Source organism: Littorina saxatilis, linkage group LG17 (assembly GCF_037325665.1).
Source record: "Littorina saxatilis isolate snail1 linkage group LG17, US_GU_Lsax_2.0, whole genome shotgun sequence".
Classification (NCBI taxonomy): domain Eukaryota; kingdom Metazoa; phylum Mollusca; class Gastropoda; order Littorinimorpha; family Littorinidae; genus Littorina; species Littorina saxatilis.
Genome location: NC_090261.1, coordinates 65,253,322 through 65,271,380, shown reverse-complemented (window position 1 = coordinate 65,271,380; position 18,059 = coordinate 65,253,322). Strand labels below are relative to the sequence as shown.

General features: G+C 40.8%; 1 protein-coding gene across 1 annotated transcript; it reads right to left on the bottom strand.

Moving 5' to 3' along the window:
• Nucleotides 1–2,442: 2,442 nt before the first annotated feature.
• Nucleotides 2,443–16,315, bottom strand: LOC138952164 (uncharacterized). The gene is made up of 4 exons (XM_070323762.1): nucleotides 16,137–16,315; nucleotides 12,031–12,737; nucleotides 6,578–6,712; nucleotides 2,443–5,292 (listed from the first exon to the last, which is right to left on the bottom strand). Exons 2-4 carry the CDS (start codon nucleotides 12,701–12,703, stop codon nucleotides 5,180–5,182), a joined length of 921 nt encoding a protein of 306 aa, XP_070179863.1. The 5' UTR covers nucleotides 12,704–12,737; nucleotides 16,137–16,315; the 3' UTR covers nucleotides 2,443–5,179.
• Nucleotides 16,316–18,059: the final 1,744 nt, after the last annotated feature.

Genomic DNA, 18,059 nt, shown 5'->3' with positions numbered 1-18,059 from the left:
TTCAAATCAGGTCCAAGGAAATCAGCAGAAAGTAATGGATGCAGAAATTCTAAAGCTACTTGATCTTGGTGTCATTGAAAAGAGTGTCAATGAAAAACACCAAGTTATTTCTCCTATCTTTCTTGTCAGGAAACCAGATGGTTCGTTCAGACTGATACTGAATCTAAAGAGATTTAATGAATCTGTTGCATATGAGCATTTCAAAATGAAAAGTTTGACTTCTGCAACAGATATGATAACACCTGGTTGTTTCATGGCGTCTGTAGATCTGCGTCACGCTTATTATTCTGTATCCATTAGATCAGAATTTAGAAAGTACCTCAAATTCAGATGGAGAGGTCAACTTTTTCAGTATACCTGCTTTGCCAATGGCCTGTGTAATTGTCCTCGCTATTTCACAAAACTGTTGAAGCCAGTGTATGCAAGCCTTAGATCACAGGTTTTTTTGTCTGCGTCATTCATTGACGACTGTTTTTTGCAAGGTGATACGTTTGAAGAATGTGAACTAAATGTTCAGAAAACAGTATCTGTGTTTGAGTCATTGGGTTTTGTCATCCATGAAACAAAATCTATTTTGATCCCTTGCAGAAAATTGAAGTATCTGGGTTTCTTGTTAGACTCAGAAAATATGTCAGTTACCCTGTCATCTGAAAAAGCATTGAAAATAAAGAATGCGTGTGCAGATCTGATAACCAAAAAGAAAACAACTATCAGACAGTTGGCTCAAGTTATTGGTCAAATTGTGGCAGCTTTTCCAGCAGTAATATCTTTCTTTCTTTATTTGGTGTTTAACGTCGTTTTCAACCAAGCAGTAATATGGGGTCCCCTGTTTTACAGACAGCTCGAGGAAAATAAATCCTCAGCACTGAAGAGAAATAAAGGAAATTTTGAAGCCTTTACATGCATCTCGACAAAAGCAGAAAAAGAACTGCATTGGTGGATTGATAATGTGGAAAACAGCTTTTTTCCTTTACAGAAAACAGATCCTAAATTAGAGATAAAAACTGATGCGTCATCATCAGTTGGCTGGGGAGCTGTTTGTCAGTCATTGAAGACTGGCGGAAGGTGGTCAAAACTGGAACAAAAATTCCATATCAATGTGCTTGAGCTACTAGCAGTAGAATACGCTTTGAAGAGTTTTCAGAGTCTGCTGATTGGGAAACATGTTAAAGTACTATCTGATAATTCTTGTGCTGTCGCTTACCTGAAAAAGATGGGTGGTTCTCATTCTGCAGAGTGCAACACTGTCGCCAAGAACATTTGGCTCTGGGCTAAGCAAAGAAGCATATGGCTGACTGTCAGTCACATTCCTGGGAGAAATAATAAAGAGGCTGATGCAGAATCTCGAAATGTTAATGACAGGACAGAATGGAAACTGGACAGTGGTGTTTTTGAATTGATCACTCGCAAACTATTTTTTCCAGAAATTGACCTGTTTGCATCACGCCTTAATTACCAGATTAAACCATTCATTTCATGGGGACCTGACCCAGAGTCATGGGCTGTAGATGCCTTCACTGTTAACTGGTGAAAGTGGCTAATATATGCTTTTCCTCCTTTCAGCCTGTTGCACAGAGTCCTGTGCAAATGGCAGAGGGATCAGGCAGATGGGCTGTTGATCGCACCGCTGTGGCCAACCGCACCTTAGTATCCACTCATGATGAGGATGCTGACCAGAGAACCAGTTTTTCTTCTGAAGCGGACCCGACTACTTCAACTGCCCCACAGCAACACCCACTCCACAGGCAGCTTCAGCTGATGGCATGCAGCTTATCCGGACAGCCTTGGAAAAACAGGGTGTTCAAGGAGAGACTCTTGAAATCATGTTCGCTTCACGGAGACAGTCACCCAAACAACAGTATGCATCTTACCTCGGCAAGTGGATCACTTTCTGTTCTAGACGGATTTATAATCCCGTTCATGCGCCTGTGACTGAAGTGTTGGACTTTTTGACAGAACTGTACAAGCTAGGCCAAAGCTATAGTGCTATTAACACTGCCAGAAGTGCATTGTCATCGGTTGTGCAGACTAGGAATGAAAAAACAATTGGTTCACATCCTGCTGTTGTTCGTTTTCTTAAAGGTGTGTTTGAGTTGAGAACTCCAATGCCACGTTATCAGCTGACTTGGGATGTCTCTATTTTGTTATCTTACTTCAGAGACCAAGAAGAAAACTCTGCGCTAACATTGAAAAATCTGACAATTAAGTTGTGTGCTTTGCTGTTACTTTCTTCAGCACAGAGACTGCAAACCATTCATGCGTTAAAATTGAGCTGTGTACAGATACATGATAAAGGTTGTACCATATATATTGTTGACAAGTTAAAGAGTACGAGACCTGGTTATCATCAGTCAGTGTTACAGCTTTAGAAGTATTCTGATGAAAAACTATGTGTTGTGAAATGCCTGGAGGAGTACCGTACTTTCCGGGTGACAAGGCGCTTCGTTATCTAAGACGCACCCCCTTCTTTTTAAAAAAAATTGTCATCCAGTCACCCATTGGACGCAGGGGGCCGATAGGGCGCACCAAAATGACCCAGTTTTTGCCATGAGAGGTGGTTCCCCTGTCATATCTGAGAGAGGAAACACTTCCTGCATCGGGGTCAGTGACCGGTCAGTGACCGACTTTAACCGAGTGAAAATATGTGTGCTCTGTGTGTGCGGCCAGATCAAAGGCATTGTGATAGCTGGGTGGCCTTGTTAAAAGACACGACCTTCTTCCCAGGGGTCAATGACCCAGTTTTTGCCATGAGAGGTGGTTCCCCTGTCATATCTGAGAGAGGAAACACTTCCTGCATCGGGGTCAGTGACCGAGTTTAACAGAGTGGAAATCTGTGTGTGCGGCCAGATCAAAGGCAAGGCAGTACCTAGTAGCTGAAACATGCATTATCACAAGTTGTTTGACTGGTACTCAAGCGGTCTCTTTGATTTTTTTCGTATTTCATACACGGATTAGGCGCTTCGTTATACAAGACGCAGGGGTCGAACTCGAGGAAAAAAGTCGCGCCTTATGACCCGGAAAGTACGGTATATCTCTAGGACTGTTGAATTGAGGACTTCTGATCAGCTCATACTGTGTTTTCAACGGCCTCATGGACCAGCATCTAAAGACTCAATTTCCAGATGGATGAAAACAGTGTTAAGTTGTGCTGGAATTCAGAACTTTGGTTCCCATAGTTTTAGGGGAGCTGCTTCTTCTGCCATGCTTGTATCTGGAGTTTCTTTGGAAGACATTTTGAAGACGGCCGGTTGGTCTAAAGCATCCACTTTCCATAAGTTTTACAATAAACCTTTTGAAAGCAAATGTAAATCATCAGTAACTAATTCTATATTGAATTACTATGCACCAAAGAAATAACTGGAATGTGGAATGGATACATGCTGTTTTTTTGGTGATGCCTTAAGCAAGTTTAAGGATGTCGAGTCAGGATATCAAGATATCTTGTGCTGTTTTTGTGACATCATTGAAAGAAGGAATCTTTCTGTGTTGTATAAGTGACATTATTGAAAGAAGGAATCTTTTTTGAAAGTTGAATTATGTTAAACTGGTTTTACCATGAAGAGCCTGTGGACTCTACAAGACTGAACACTTTTTAATGGACGAATGCGATGAAAAGTTTTTCATCAATTTTGTTTGCGTACTGCTTTATTAAGTTCAAATCTTTTCAAATGAAGCACTAAGTCAGTGAAGGATCTAGATATTATTTGAAACTGTGTGCTTCTAAGTTGCTATATTAGCAAATCATTTACACAGCGAAAATGCAAAGATTGACGAAATATTGAGTTCCGAAGGTGAATAAATGTTTCATGATTACTTCTCGTATTACCGATGTTTTGCTTTGTGATGAATCAGTGTGATTGGACTGTCGTGATATAACCTTCTTGGTTGAAAACGACGTTAAACACCAAATAAAGAAAGAAAGAAAGAAAAGAAAAGAAAGGTGTGATTGGAATTTGTTCAACCGACTTTAAAGTCTCGTATATGACGCAGTTTTCGGGAAACTGCGTGAAGTGGAATTAGACACATAAACGAGTACTTACGTAGGAAGTCGAAGTTTGTGTAGAATTCCACGATGCAGTTTACCGGAACGGAGGAATATACGCCCTCCCTTATTAGTTCCCTCCCTTGCTTGACTTCGAAAGAAGACGATATTGTCATCTGTTTGAAACATTACTATGATTACATGTATTGGTTTATGTTATCAGTTGTAACAAATTATTTTATCATCTTTAAGAATACCATGATATTGGGTATTCTCAAGATAAATTTGACAGGTCGTACTTTAAATTATGACCGTCCACGCATGCGCGTATCTCGTATATTCCTCCGTTCCGGTAAACTGCATCGTGGAATTCTACACAAACTTCGACTTCCTACGTAAGTACTCGTTTATGTTTCTAATCAAATGACATGGCTGACCGGATGTCGCAGTACCCTGCGGAAAAGCATACTGCGTGTTAATATTTTGTCCTGTGCTGTCCTCTGCAAGAGTTGCCACAGGCTTCTCTGAACTTGCAAATTTCAAAGGGTTGATGAAGAGACGTGTGTTGCTGGGTTTCCATTCACTGGTACTTTCTTGTGCGGCAAAGTTGTCATCCAGTGATCCAGAGATAAAGATAAAGTGTGTTCCAGGGGAGAACTTTCAACAATGAACGCTGGATTCAGCTTGTCTGCCTGAATGTCTGCTGTCTCTTGCTTCAAGTTCAAGCCAATATCATTATGAGGACTGAAGAATTCAGCCTGAACGTCTGCTGTCTCTTGCTTCAAGTTCAAGCCAATATCATTGTGAGGACTGGAGAAATCAGCCTGAATGTCTGCTGTCTCTTGTTTCAAGTTCAATCCAATTACACTGCAAGGACTGGAGAATTCAGCCTGAATGTCTGCTGTCCCTTGCTTCAAGTTCTACAAGCCAATATCATTGTGAGGACTGGAGAATTCAGCCTGTCTGTCCGCTGTCTCTTGCTTCAAGTTCAAACTGTCACCACCAAAAGGACAGGATTCAGCCTGCCTGTCTGCTTGCTTCAAGTTGAAGCTGTCACCACCAAAAGGACTGGAGGATTCAGCCTGCCTGTCTGCTTGCTTCAAGTTGAAGCTGTCACCACCAAAAGGACTGGAGGATTCAGCCTGCCTGTCTGCTTGCTTCAAGTTGAAGCTGTCACCGCCAAAAGGACTGGAGGATTTAGTTGAAGCTGTCACCGCCAAAAGGACTGGAGGATTCAACGTGTGTTCCTGACGACTGTCCAGTGTTGTTACTTGCTGCGTTCACAGCAGCCACTTCTTCCTCGACTGGCCCTACAGCAAATGCACAGTGTGAAATATTAACCAAGGTAATTTTCAATGAAGAAAATACATCAATAATCAAAAGTATTAAACAATGGCGACTGCACGTGAGAGGGAACAATAAAGAGACCAAAAAGCAATGTACTCACGTTAAAATGACGAACACGACGCTGTTATTCGTTCCGTGTTCGTCATTTTAACGTGATCGTGAGTACATTGCTTTTTGGTCTCTTTATCATCAATAATCAATCAAATCAATCAATCGATTGAATCAATTAATGAACATGACAGAAGAGCCCCCTTTTAGCCATCACCGTGCTTCGTGGGTCATGGACGACCCAGAGCCTCACAAAATCGTCTTTATTTCTAAAACTATTAGGAGTTTTTAATTGAGACTTCACGTAATCTCCAATCACCATGCGACCTTCCTATTGCTCAACTTTTGAAAGATGATCTTTGTAAACAAACAAATAAACGATGATGTAATTTGAACTACACAGTCCCAATGACGCAAGGAATTTTACGCTGTTTATCCTTATTCGGATGGCGTGGGTTGTGTATGACCCATACTCTGCAAAGAGGCAGCAAAACGTTTATTCCTATTCGGATGGCGCGAGTCCTGTACGACCCATTCTTTTTACGTTGAATCCTTCTTTGGAAAATATGGGTCGTACATGACCCACAAAGGCACATCATCCGGACTGTGTAGTCCAAAGCGTTATTCGGTGAAGGTTAACTTATTTTAGACCCTGCATTCTCAGATTTTCTGTTCATTACCTCTGTAAATATACATCCCTTTTGAAATCTCATTTCTCCGATTGTTCGATAGTCATAAATTGGGGTACCTAAACTGGTCTGTAAATCATTGTAAATTCTGGTCTCAGCCAACATCAGGCATGAAAAGTGAAAAAAAAAAAAATACTGAAAACAAAATTCGAAGGCGCGTAGCGCCAAGTTTCGCAGGCGCAAAGCGCCAAGACTTCTAGGGGGGTCCGGGGGCATGCCCCCCCGGAAATTGTTTTTTCAAGGGTGCAATTTGGTGCAATCTGGGGCTATCTGAGCCTTAAAATTGGATTCAAACATGGCCCCAAAACTATTTTACTATAACTATGACTAGGGGAAAAAAAAGAAAAAAAACCGGAAAAATACGGAAAAAAAAACAAAACCGTTTATTTTTTTCAAAAATACGGAAAATACGGAGTATTTTCATGCCTGCAACATAACATTGTCAATCAGCACCTATTTTATGCCGCATCTTGTTTTTACATGCAGTGAAAACTTAAAATGAAACGCTCACCGTGTGATCTTTGCTCTGTCGTGTCCCACGGTGGTTCTTCAGCGATGTCAATCTCAATCTTGACTGCTGGCTCTTGCTCTTCCATCTTCTCACAGTCAATCAATGTCACGATATGGGTCACTGAACACTTGGAAGCTGTCAACACAAAGGCAAAAACGACATCTGAATTGTCTTTGACGCCCACTTTGCCTCACGTACTTTGTTTCAAAGCCCAGCACTGGTGGCGTTTCAACGAGTACATGTACCATCAGCTCTCACTGCAGTCAAACTTACTGGCGACTACCGTACTTTCCGGGTGACAAGGCGCTTCGTTATCTAAGACGCACCCCCTTCTTTTTAAAAAAATTTGTAATCCAGTCACCCATTGGACGCAGGGGGCCGATAGGGCGCACCAAAATTGAAAAAGTATACCGGTAGTCGAAGAATGAAAATAAGCCGGCGAGATCAAAGCCAGGTCCATTGTTTATAGACACGACCTTCTTCCCAGGGGTCAATGACCCAGTTTTTGCCATGAGAGGTGGTTCCTGTCATATCTGAGAGAGGAAACACTTCCTGCTTCGGGGTCAGTGACCGGTCAGTGACCGAGTTTAACAGAGTCGAACTCTGTGTGTGATCAAAGACATTGTGATAGCTGGGTGGCCTTGTTTATAGACACGACCTTCTTCCCAGGGGTCAATGACCCAGTTTTTGCCATGAGAGGTGGTTCCCCTGTCATATCTGAGAGAGGAAATACTTCCTGCACCGGGTCAGTGACCGGTCAGTGACCGAGTTTAACAGAGTGGAAATAATTATGTGTGCTCTGTGTGTGCGGCCAGATCAAAGGCAGGCATTGTGATAGCTGGGTGGCTTGAGAGCTCGAGGAAACTTGGCCAGGGCAGTACCTAGTAGCTGAAACATGCATTATCACAAATTGTTTGACTGGTACTCAGGCGGTCTCTTTGATTTTTTTCGCATTTCATACACGGATTAGACGCTTCGTTATACAAGACGCAGGGGTCGAACTCGAGGAAAAAAGTCGCGCCTTATGACCCGGAAAGTACGGTAAGCAAGTTGAAGCGAGAACTTGATGCAGAACGTTTCGTAATTTGTGGAAAAAAGGTTGCACAATGTTTTCATAAGAAATAGATAGACAAATAAATAAACAAATAATAAATAGATAAATAATTAAATAAATAATGAATAATTTTTTTAATTTTTTTTACAGCAGATTGGTATGGTTGTTTTCACATTTCTAAGACAGGTTGAATAGGGTTAGAAGTGATCTCATGCAGCAAATTAAACGATTTCTGTTATTGAAACATCACAGTGCACCAAGTTTTATTTAAAGAGAAAATCAACAAAATTAATTATTCAATTAACCCCAAAGCCCTGAGTTTGATTATCATTTTGGCTATTCACTCTATAAATCGCTTAGCAGAGTGTAAAACACAAGACAAGAAACATGTGACATTTGGCACATTTGTTTCCGCACGTTTTTTTGGGATAACTTGCTCTGTATGGACAAATAAAGTAAGATCTACTTTTTGTTTGCTCGCTTTGCTGTGAGTTTTACTTGCAGACAATTTTTACTTTATTTTCATTTGTTTTGGTAATTTTCCAGCTAGCTTTAAGGCAATGTGAGGCAGAAAAATTACCAAAATTAAACTTGGAGAATACATGGAATAACTTAGTTTTCTGGGTAGTTATTGAAGTGATTTATAAAAAGAAAAAAAAAGTGCGAATACTAAAGGACATAGACTACCGTTGGTATGGAAACTGGCATAAACAGCGCCATATTGGAATTCTAGGAAACGGTTTTACAGCAACATCATACATCAGAAATGCATAATATTTGGCACAAAGATACACATGACTTATATCTACTATCAAATAGAACGATTTTTGACAAACGTCTACAGTTGAATTTAAATTAAATTTCATAAGGATTCATGAATATGTGGTAAGAAATTCATTAATCCTTACTACAAATATTAATTTAAATTCAACTGTAGTCTTCAGTAAAAAAAATAGTTCTATATGATTGTAGATATGAGACTTGTGTATCATTGTGCCAAATATCATGCATTTTTTATGTATGATGTCGCTGTAAAACCGTTTCCTAGAAATCCAATATGGCGGCTGTTTCCATAGCAACGGCAGTCTGTGTTCATTAATATTCACAATTTGTTCATTCATTTTTATAAGTCACTTCAATAACTACCAAGAAAACTAGTTTATTCCATGTATTCTCCAAGTTTAATTTTAGTCCCGCACATTGCCTTAACACTATTGTGACTAGCACTGCCACGGTGTTAACGTCCTGCCTGCCCAAGCTTGCCACCAAGAAACTTCCCAAAAATCAGTAACTGTAAAGAAATCTGTCTAGCAAGCTTGAATTAAGTCCAATCACCACCAAATTTTGTGTACTAATTCAAAAATGGATGCCCAGTTCAGTCATGCTATTTATAAGTTTGTCACGCGATTTGTTTTAGCAAAGGGGGGTGAAAGGGGGGTGAAAGGGGGATAATTTGTGTTTTTTAACGTTTTTTTGTGTGTGTTTTATTTTCCACTGTTTTTTTTAAAAGTTATTTTTTAACAGAAAGTATTATAAATAATGTTATAACCAAACAAGGTGTAAAACCTATGAATTAGCTGAAATATTGTTAACATTGTACACAGAAATAAGGAGACAGTACAAAGAAAAAAACAAGCAAATCACGCATTCACTCACAGCATCCTGACTCAAATGAAACAAAACTGTAACACTCACCAAATGATGTCTAGGTAATCCATATTGAATATAAGTCACATTTTCACAACAAAGTACCAACTGTACACCTATGAACAATTCCAAAAGGATTTGAAGGCTCCAGCCATCCATTGTTATCAGTGCTGCCACGCCCCCATAGCTCCTGCACGATTCCGAGATACATGTTCGTCTAGCAGTATCACCCCCTACCACGTGTAGTTTGCCGACTCGTACTAGCAACAACTGGACTGTTTCTTCCTCAATATCACTGCTATTATCGCTTTCTTGAGGCTAAAACGACACGATGTATCATGATCTACAGGATCCTCAAGATCCAACATCCGGAGAATCTCCTCCCGTGACAAGGCTCGCCTTCGATTCATTTTTTTTGTTCGAAAACACCACGCAAATCTGCACTAATTTGATCAAGCCGGAAGAGAAAACCACGTGTATCAAGGGAAACAACTCAATTTATTGCAATCTTCAAAAACCAGGAAGCAATCACGAGTCTTGTACCTTGTATGACTGGTACTGAAAAATGCGCGTCCCGTCCATGGGCGTGTCAGCGCAGTTACTGATTTATCAGTGTCCCGTCGCGAAAGTGTTAAGGCTGGAGTATACGCCAAATTTCAAAGTGGTAAGGCAGTTTTAAAGGTTTCTTTTTATGTTAGTTCAATGTTTGGTTTATCAGGAAATAACAAAATGAATAGTGCTTGTCGCGCAAAATTTTGAGATAACGACTGAAGTTTGAGCATAGGTATGAGATTTTGTCACGCAAACCCTACTGAAGAAATTGAGATTTTGTATTGTGAATATGCAAACAAAAAAACAATCGGATGATCACAAACTGAAGAAGAGAAATAGGGAAGCAAAATAGAACATCAAACATAGTGATTTTACAGGTGAATTTGGAAAAAAATCTTAAGTATCCATTTTTGAAGCCCAATTTGAAGCATGGAACACAGTCAAACATAAATTAAAAGTGTTAAAGTGGTTACAGTGTTCAGAAATAGTGTTAAATAACAAGTTGAGTTATCCCTCTTCACCAATTTTTAAAGAAATACACCTCTTGTCGTGCAAATTTTGAACTGTGATGCTTTTACTACCCCCACCCCCAACTCATTTTTCAGAAAAGAGTGCATATTATCTTCCAAATAGAAAAACAAGGTAGTCAGATGATCAAAAACTTCAGAAGATAAATAGGGAAGCAAAATAAAACATTGAACATAGTGATTTAACTGGTAAATTCAGAAAAAAACCCACTTTTTTCTCATTTTTGAAGCTGAAATAGAAGTTTGGAAATTAGAAAAAATTAATTAAAAGTGCTAAAGTGGTTACAGTGTTCAGAAATAGTGTTAGATACCAAGTTGTTATCCCTCTTTATCACAGTTAAAAGAAACACACCTCTTGTCGCGCAAAACCTTGAACTGTGATGCTTTTACTACCCCCGCCCCCTCCCCATTTTTCAGAAAAGAGTTTGTTTGTTTGTTTGTTTGCTTAACGCCCAGCCGACCACGAAGGGCCATATCAGGGCGGTGCTGCTTTGACATATAACGTGCGCCACACACAAGACAGCACAAATAACAAAATGAATAGTGCTTGTCGCGCAAAATTTTGAGATAACGACTGAAGTTTGAGCATAGGTATGAGATTTTGTCACGCAAACCCTACTGAAGAAATTGAGATTTTGTATTGTGAATATGCAAACAAAAAAACAATCGGATGATCACAAACTGAAGAAGAGAAATAGGGAAGCAAAATAGAACATCAAACATAGTGATTTTACAGGTGAATTTGGAAAAAAATCTTAAGTATCCATTTTTGAAGCCCAATTTGAAGCATGGAACACAGTCAAACATAAATTAAAAGTGTTAAAGTGGTTACAGTGTTCAGAAATAGTGTTAAATAACAAGTTGAGTTATCCCTCTTCACCAATTTTTAAAGAAATACACCTCTTGTCGTGCAAATTTTGAACTGTGATGCTTTTACTACCCCCACCCCCAACTCATTTTTCAGAAAAGAGTGCATATTATCTTCCAAATAGAAAAACAAGGTAGTCAGATGATCAAAAACTTCAGAAGATAAATAGGGAAGCAAAATAAAACATTGAACATAGTGATTTAACTGGTAAATTCAGAAAAAACCCCACTTTTTTCTCATTTTTGAAGCTGAAATAGAAGTTTGGAAATTAGAAAAAATTAATTAAAAGTGCTAAAGTGGTTACAGTGTTCAGAAATAGTGTTAGATACCAAGTTGTTATCCCTCTTTATCACAGTTAAAAGAAACACACCTCTTGTCGCGCAAAACCTTGAACTGTGATGCTTTTACTACCCCCGCCCCCTCCCCATTTTTCAGAAAAGAGTTTGTTTGTTTGTTTGTTTGCTTAACGCCCAGCCGACCACGAAGGGCCATATCAGGGCGGTGCTGCTTTGACATATAACGTGCGCCACACACAAGACAGAAGTCGCAGCACAGGCTTCATGTCTCACCCAGTCACATTATTCTGACACCGGACCAACCAGTCCTAGCACTAACCCCATAATGCCAGACGCCAGGCGGAGCAGCCACTAGATTGCCAATTTTAAAGTCGACGGTGTACACGAATTGCAATACTTAGATGTAGTACCTGTGCAGAAAAGCGCTGCTTTGATTCGTTTTCGTTGTGTGGCGGAAGTGAAAGAAGTGAAGAAGTAGAGCCGAAAAAAAAAAAGTGTTTCGTCCTGACCTTGAATTCGAAAGGTGGGGTTCCAGCCAGGTTTAGCGTCATCTTTACAGCCGAAACTGGTTGTCTGGGACCCGTTGTTGTAGGCCCTCAGATCCCTCCGAAAGGCAACACTGTGCTCGTCACTTCCAGTAAGCAGATTCATCAGATATGATGGAGGCGGAGGGAAGGAATCCAAAAGAACTCGGTCACCAGAGCAGCAACTTGAAGAGTCATTTGTGAGAGCAAGCCTGTTGCGTGTGTCACGCTCCCGTTGCCGTGCTGCTGTTTTCGCTTGTCTATCTCTTTCGAGTCTGTTTGATCTTTGTTCAGTGTTTTCAACTTGACGTGCTACTGCTTTAGCTTGTCTATCTCTTTCGAGTCTGTTTGATCTTTGTTCAGTGTTTTCAACTTGACGTGCTACTGCTTTCACTTCTCTGTTAGTCTCTTGTCGTTTTCTTGTGGCTTCCAAACTTTTGGACCTTCTCCGTTGTCGTGCTGCTCTTGCCGCTAGTCTATTTCTTTCGAGTCTGTTTGATCTTTGTTCAGTGTTTTCAAATTGACGTGCTACTGCTTGCGCTTGTCTGTTAGTCTCTTGTCGTTTTCTTGTGTCTTCCAAACTTTCGGACTTTCTGGAGCGTCGCATGCGCTTGGCATCTCTTGAGATAGCTGACAGTGCCTTCTTCTTTGGTGGCATGATGAAACATCTGGTCTGGCACTGATGGTGTGATCTGGAAAAAAAAGATATTTAGTTTTGCATAATATGAAAAGCGATTGCACCAGATTTTTTTTTTTGGGGGGGGGTCTACCTGAGTACAGACACCAAATTTGGTGCAGATCCAGAGAGAGAGAGAGAGAGAGAGAGAGAGAGAGCATTCAGACAACAGCAGTGTTAATTTATCACTTTAGTGACAGGGAGAAGAAAAAAAAATGTCATTGACTGCATGATGAACAGTAAAAACGAAAATCTTCTCTCCTTCTGAAAATCTAACTGTTAACTGTTTTCACTCAGTGTAGTCTGCTGCTGTCAGTGTTTTTCACTTGTCAGAAGCATTGGACAGGTGTATGCTTCTTGTAAAAACGAAAATCGTTCTGTCGTTGAGAAAATTGAAAATCGAAAATTTCCTTAATTTAATTACTATACTTACCCAACTCACATAAATAGCATTAACCTCCGTTTGATGCTTAGACATTGAAGTACTGACCCTGGTAACAGGGGGAGGTAACTCCCAAAACAAAACAAAACCTTGACGTCAAGGCCCTGGTAGTTACCTCCCCCCACCGGCAGCCCGCACATGCGGGGTACATACCGCCGGTACACTCATTCCCAATGAAACACCACCTTCAACCATTAATAACGATCGCGGGGTAGGTTGGGAGGGAATTTACTGTTTGAGTTGGGTAAGTATATTAATTAAATGAAAATTTATTAAGGAAATTTTCGATTAAATCACATATTCTTACTCCAACTCACATAAATAGCAGATTGCTACATAAGGTGGTGGGAAACTCACTTATTTTTGGTAAGAATCCGGCCTGCTTCCACCATGACTGGTTAGCAACCACTACCATCCCGGAGGGTACTAGAGAAACCCGCAGAAAGTAGTTTAAGAAAGACGTCTTAAAAACGTCCAAAACACCGCTCTGAGGCCGTTGAATAAATTGCCTGGTCGCAGAACCGCCAAATAAATGGCCCAAGATCTGGCCCCATGAGTTCTAGGAGAACGCAGAAAAAAGTACACTACATTGGAGTGTGCACGTTAAAGATCCCACGATTGACAAAAGGGTCTTTCCTGGCAAAATTGTATAGGCATAGATAAAAATGTCCATCAAATACCCGTGGGACTTGGAATAAAGTAAAAAAAAAATTCCATCTCACACGGCATTAAGTCTCAGGAAACATGAATACACGCATGCAGGAAAAAAAAATATGGGTAGCGCCGTATGTATGGCAGCTCGCTTTCCCCGGGGAGAAAGCAGCCCGAATTTCCATGAGTGTAACCTTACTGGACTGTAAATCTTATCCAATCAAATCAAATCCAATCCAAACGCTCCGCCCCCCCCCCCCCCCCCCCCTGTTTGACTGCCATGCTCATAAGCTTGTTCAAAGCAGTGTGGAAGCCCATATAGTCAGCGCTGTTTTGCAAAAATGTGCTTTGATCCGTTTAAAACGAAAGAACTGTAAAAAGAGGAAGAAATCCCAAGCTGGGACTGATATTCTAATGCCAAAAGAATTGAGGACAAGCCCCTTTCCACGCCGGGCGTAGAAAGGGGAATGTCTTGCCAAGTTCTGACGACGTTTCCCAAAACTGATGAAACATAGTCTTCCATCAACAAACAAAAGTTCATAGAACATCCTAGCCGATGCCCAAATTCTAGAATCGTGCACTAAAGCAGGTGCTGGAGGAAGGGCTGACTGCCCCCCCCCCCCTTTTTGGTTGCAACCACTCATGGATTGCTAATGATGGTAAAACCACCAGATAAGGTCAACTTAGATAAATAACCCTTTTCACATAAAGTCTGTTGAGACCTGAGTGAAAAACCTTAAGATTTGTGAGTTACGTCTTCCGGATAACCGGAAAGAGCGCCAACCTCACTGACCTGTCTTGATCGTGGCTGACGAAAAGAGTGAAAATCTCTTGCAATCAGCTAGACCAGGAAGACAGTCCTAACTCAAAAGAGAGCTGTGAAAGTTCACAAGACAACAAGACATGTCTTCCGAGGCCAACGAGTAATGAAGAAAAACGAACCTGTGCGTCTCCCGCTTGAATAGAACAAAAAGAGTTCCAAATGACCAAAAGTGAAACACCCTCCGAGGAGTGAAGCGTTAAAAGATTATGGCTTGAGTAAATCAGAGCACCATAGTCCCATGAGGTAGACGCTAATGTTCGCAATGAACCAGAGGCAAGAAACTTGTCCCTTGTTCACAGGAAATAATTTGCAGATCGGCGAGTATGCAACCTCTCATCAAAAGATGAACCGAGATTGCTCATCAACAAACCAATGCGGCTTAAGCAAAAGCGGCAAGAGTCTTAACTTAATTTTCACTAGCAAGTAGCTATGAAATTTAATCGACAAGGAAGGAAGCAAGCATCAAGTGGGCGCTTGCTGTAGTGCCGAACATGGAACGATCAGTGCCTAAGGCTGTCCACTCAGAACTGATTAGGACGAACTCTGTAGGTGACCGTAAAAAACATAATGTCAAAGTATGTGAAACCTCGGGAAGGCGTGAAGCCCGCAAGGCCTAGGAGATAGACGTCAGCTCTAGAAAGACGTGACCGATCTCCTCCCGATAACCAGTGTCAGTGATACCTTAGTAAAAGATATCAAAGTCCTCATCGGTGAGAAAAAAGCTCATGAAAGAGCATAAGTGTTCCTGAAGTTTCTAAACTATAAGGGACACTCAACCTCCAATGAACCAAGGCTGAGAAACCAGCTTGATCCAAACGGTTAGCCAAAAGTAGGCTACTGCTGGTGCATGACCTGCTTTGAGTGTCTACCCAAGCAAGACCGAGCGTAAGACGCAGTACTGCTTTCTGCGTTAAGAGTCCAATTCTAACAAAGACAAGGACTCATAATCCTCATGGGCTGTGACAGCAAAAAAGTCAGTGAATGACCATGGCCATGAACTGGACCGTCGTTACCCGCCGAGTAAGTTAGACAAGAGTGCCGTAAACCGGTGTCACGATTTCATCTTTCGCCTGTGTACATATTTCCCCCTCGACATATACTCAAGACTGAAATGTTGTTTCCTGGTAGTGGTAAAATTAAGAAGTGAAATTATTTATGGACGAAAAGCATGTCAGTTTCTTGCATGTGAAGAAAATTGGTGGTAAAATTTAATAGATTTCACTCCCAAAATCGAATTCTTCGAAAACGTGTACTCAGTGGTTACGTCCCTTGAGTAAGAAGGAAAACATTTTAGGATGAATCAAATTTCTAAGTTAAATAAAATGGTTGGACAAATTTGGCCCCATGAATGTAACTATTGTAAGCCAGGGCTCGACAATAATGAATGCCCGACAGCCCGGGGCAAGCGTTTGAACCTGTCGGGCAAGTAAACCTTATGACCAGCTGCCCGACGGGGCAAGTGACAATATGTCAGTGAAAATTAAAATGTATTCAAATACCTTGGCGTACAAAGGACCAAACTTCCGAAGAACAAGACTCTTCCAATGTTTCCCCTGGGGCAATGTTATCGATCGCTTCTGCTAACCGGAAATGCTTTCGTTCATGTATTCACCCCATTCAGGAATTTCCGATTTGGTGACATTTCTTTAATCTAACGCGGCTTCTCATTGGTTTAGGTCACGGCGGGTCCGACTAAACTACGCGCCAGCACGCGCTACCTTGAACCATTGCACTTATATACTTTATTTTTATATTTCTAGTTAGTTCATCGTCCATTCTCACATAATACAAAATTTCAAACTTCAATGATGAAAAATACGGAAGTTATGACGAGTTTAAGGAGAGCTAATGCACTACTCTCAAATCCGACGATTTCCGCCATTGACTAAACAGCGCGCTACCACTTTGAAGTAGACGATCCATAACACTTACATAATTTATTTTTATAGTCTATATAGTTCATTGTCCATTCTTACATAATACAAAATTTCAAGCTTGAGTGTTGAACATTTCAGTAGTTATGACGGGTTTTGCGCCCTACCAATTTTAAGTGGACGCTACTGAGATTCATAGCTGTTATATAAGGGAGCCAGTCGTTTCGGCCCAAACTCCAAAGACGTTTCGGCCCAAGTCGTTTCGGACGTTTCGGCCCAAATGGTCGTTTCGGCCCAATGGGCGTTTCGGCCCTAGGACGTTTCGGCCCATTTACAAATTTTGTTTTTTCTTACAAACTCATTTACAAATTTTGTTTTTTCTTACAAAAATTCGCATTCGCGATTTTGCTTTTGTGATTGGAAGGATTATCTCCCCTGCCTGCACCTCAAGACCAAATTACCTGGGCTTACATTGACTGCAAATCATTATGTTAACTGCTTTTGTGTTCCAGCTGTTTTATTAGTTTCTTTGCTGGCAGTAATTCATGGAACCGGCTGTCAGCGCAAAATGTAAAACGTTTCTTCATGATTGATAAATGCAGTGCCAAAAACTATTTGTTTTGTCACTTTGTCAGAACTTGATTTGACCGCATGTTGTTTAGTAAAGTTTCATGTAGAATAACAGGTTTGACTGCACGTTTCATTTTGTATATTGTTGTTTAATGTGGTTCAATCCTTTTTTGACTAAATGTTTTAACATAGAGGGGGAATCGAGACGAGGGTCGTGGTGTATGTGTGTGTGTGTGTGTGTGTGTGTGCGTGTGTGTGTGTAGAGCGATTGAGAGTAAATTCGACTGGACCGATCTTTATGAAGTTTGACATGAGAGTTCCTGGGTATGATATCCCCGGACGTTTTTTTTAAATGTTTTCGATAAATGTCTTTGATGACGTCATATCCGGCTTTTTGTAAAAGTTGAGGCGGCACTGTCACACCCTCATTTTTCAATCAATTTCAATCATCTTATTCCTTGTCGGTTCCTGATTCCAAAAACATATAGATATGATATGTTTGGATTAAAAACACGCTCAGAAAGTTAAAACGAAGAGAGGTACAGAAAAGCGTGCTATCCTTCTCAGCGCAACTACTACCCCGCTCTTCTTGTCAATTTCACTGCCTTTGCCACGAGCGGTGGACTGACGATGCTACGAGTATACGGTCTTGCTGAAAAATTGCATTGCGTTCAGTTTCATTCTGTGAGTTCGACAGCTTGACTAAATGTTGTATTTTCGCCTTACGCGACTTGTTTACATTTAGTCAAGTTTTGACTAAATGTTTTAACATCAGTAGAGGGGGAATCGAGACGAGGGTCGTGGTGTATGTGTGTGTGCGTGCTTGTGTGTGTGTGTAGAGCGATTGAGAGTAAACTACTGGACCGATCTTTATGAAGTTTGACATGAGAGTTCCTGGGTATGATATCCCCGGACGTTTTTTTTAATGTTTTCGATAAATGTCTTTGATGACGTCATATCCGGCTTGTTGTAAAAGTT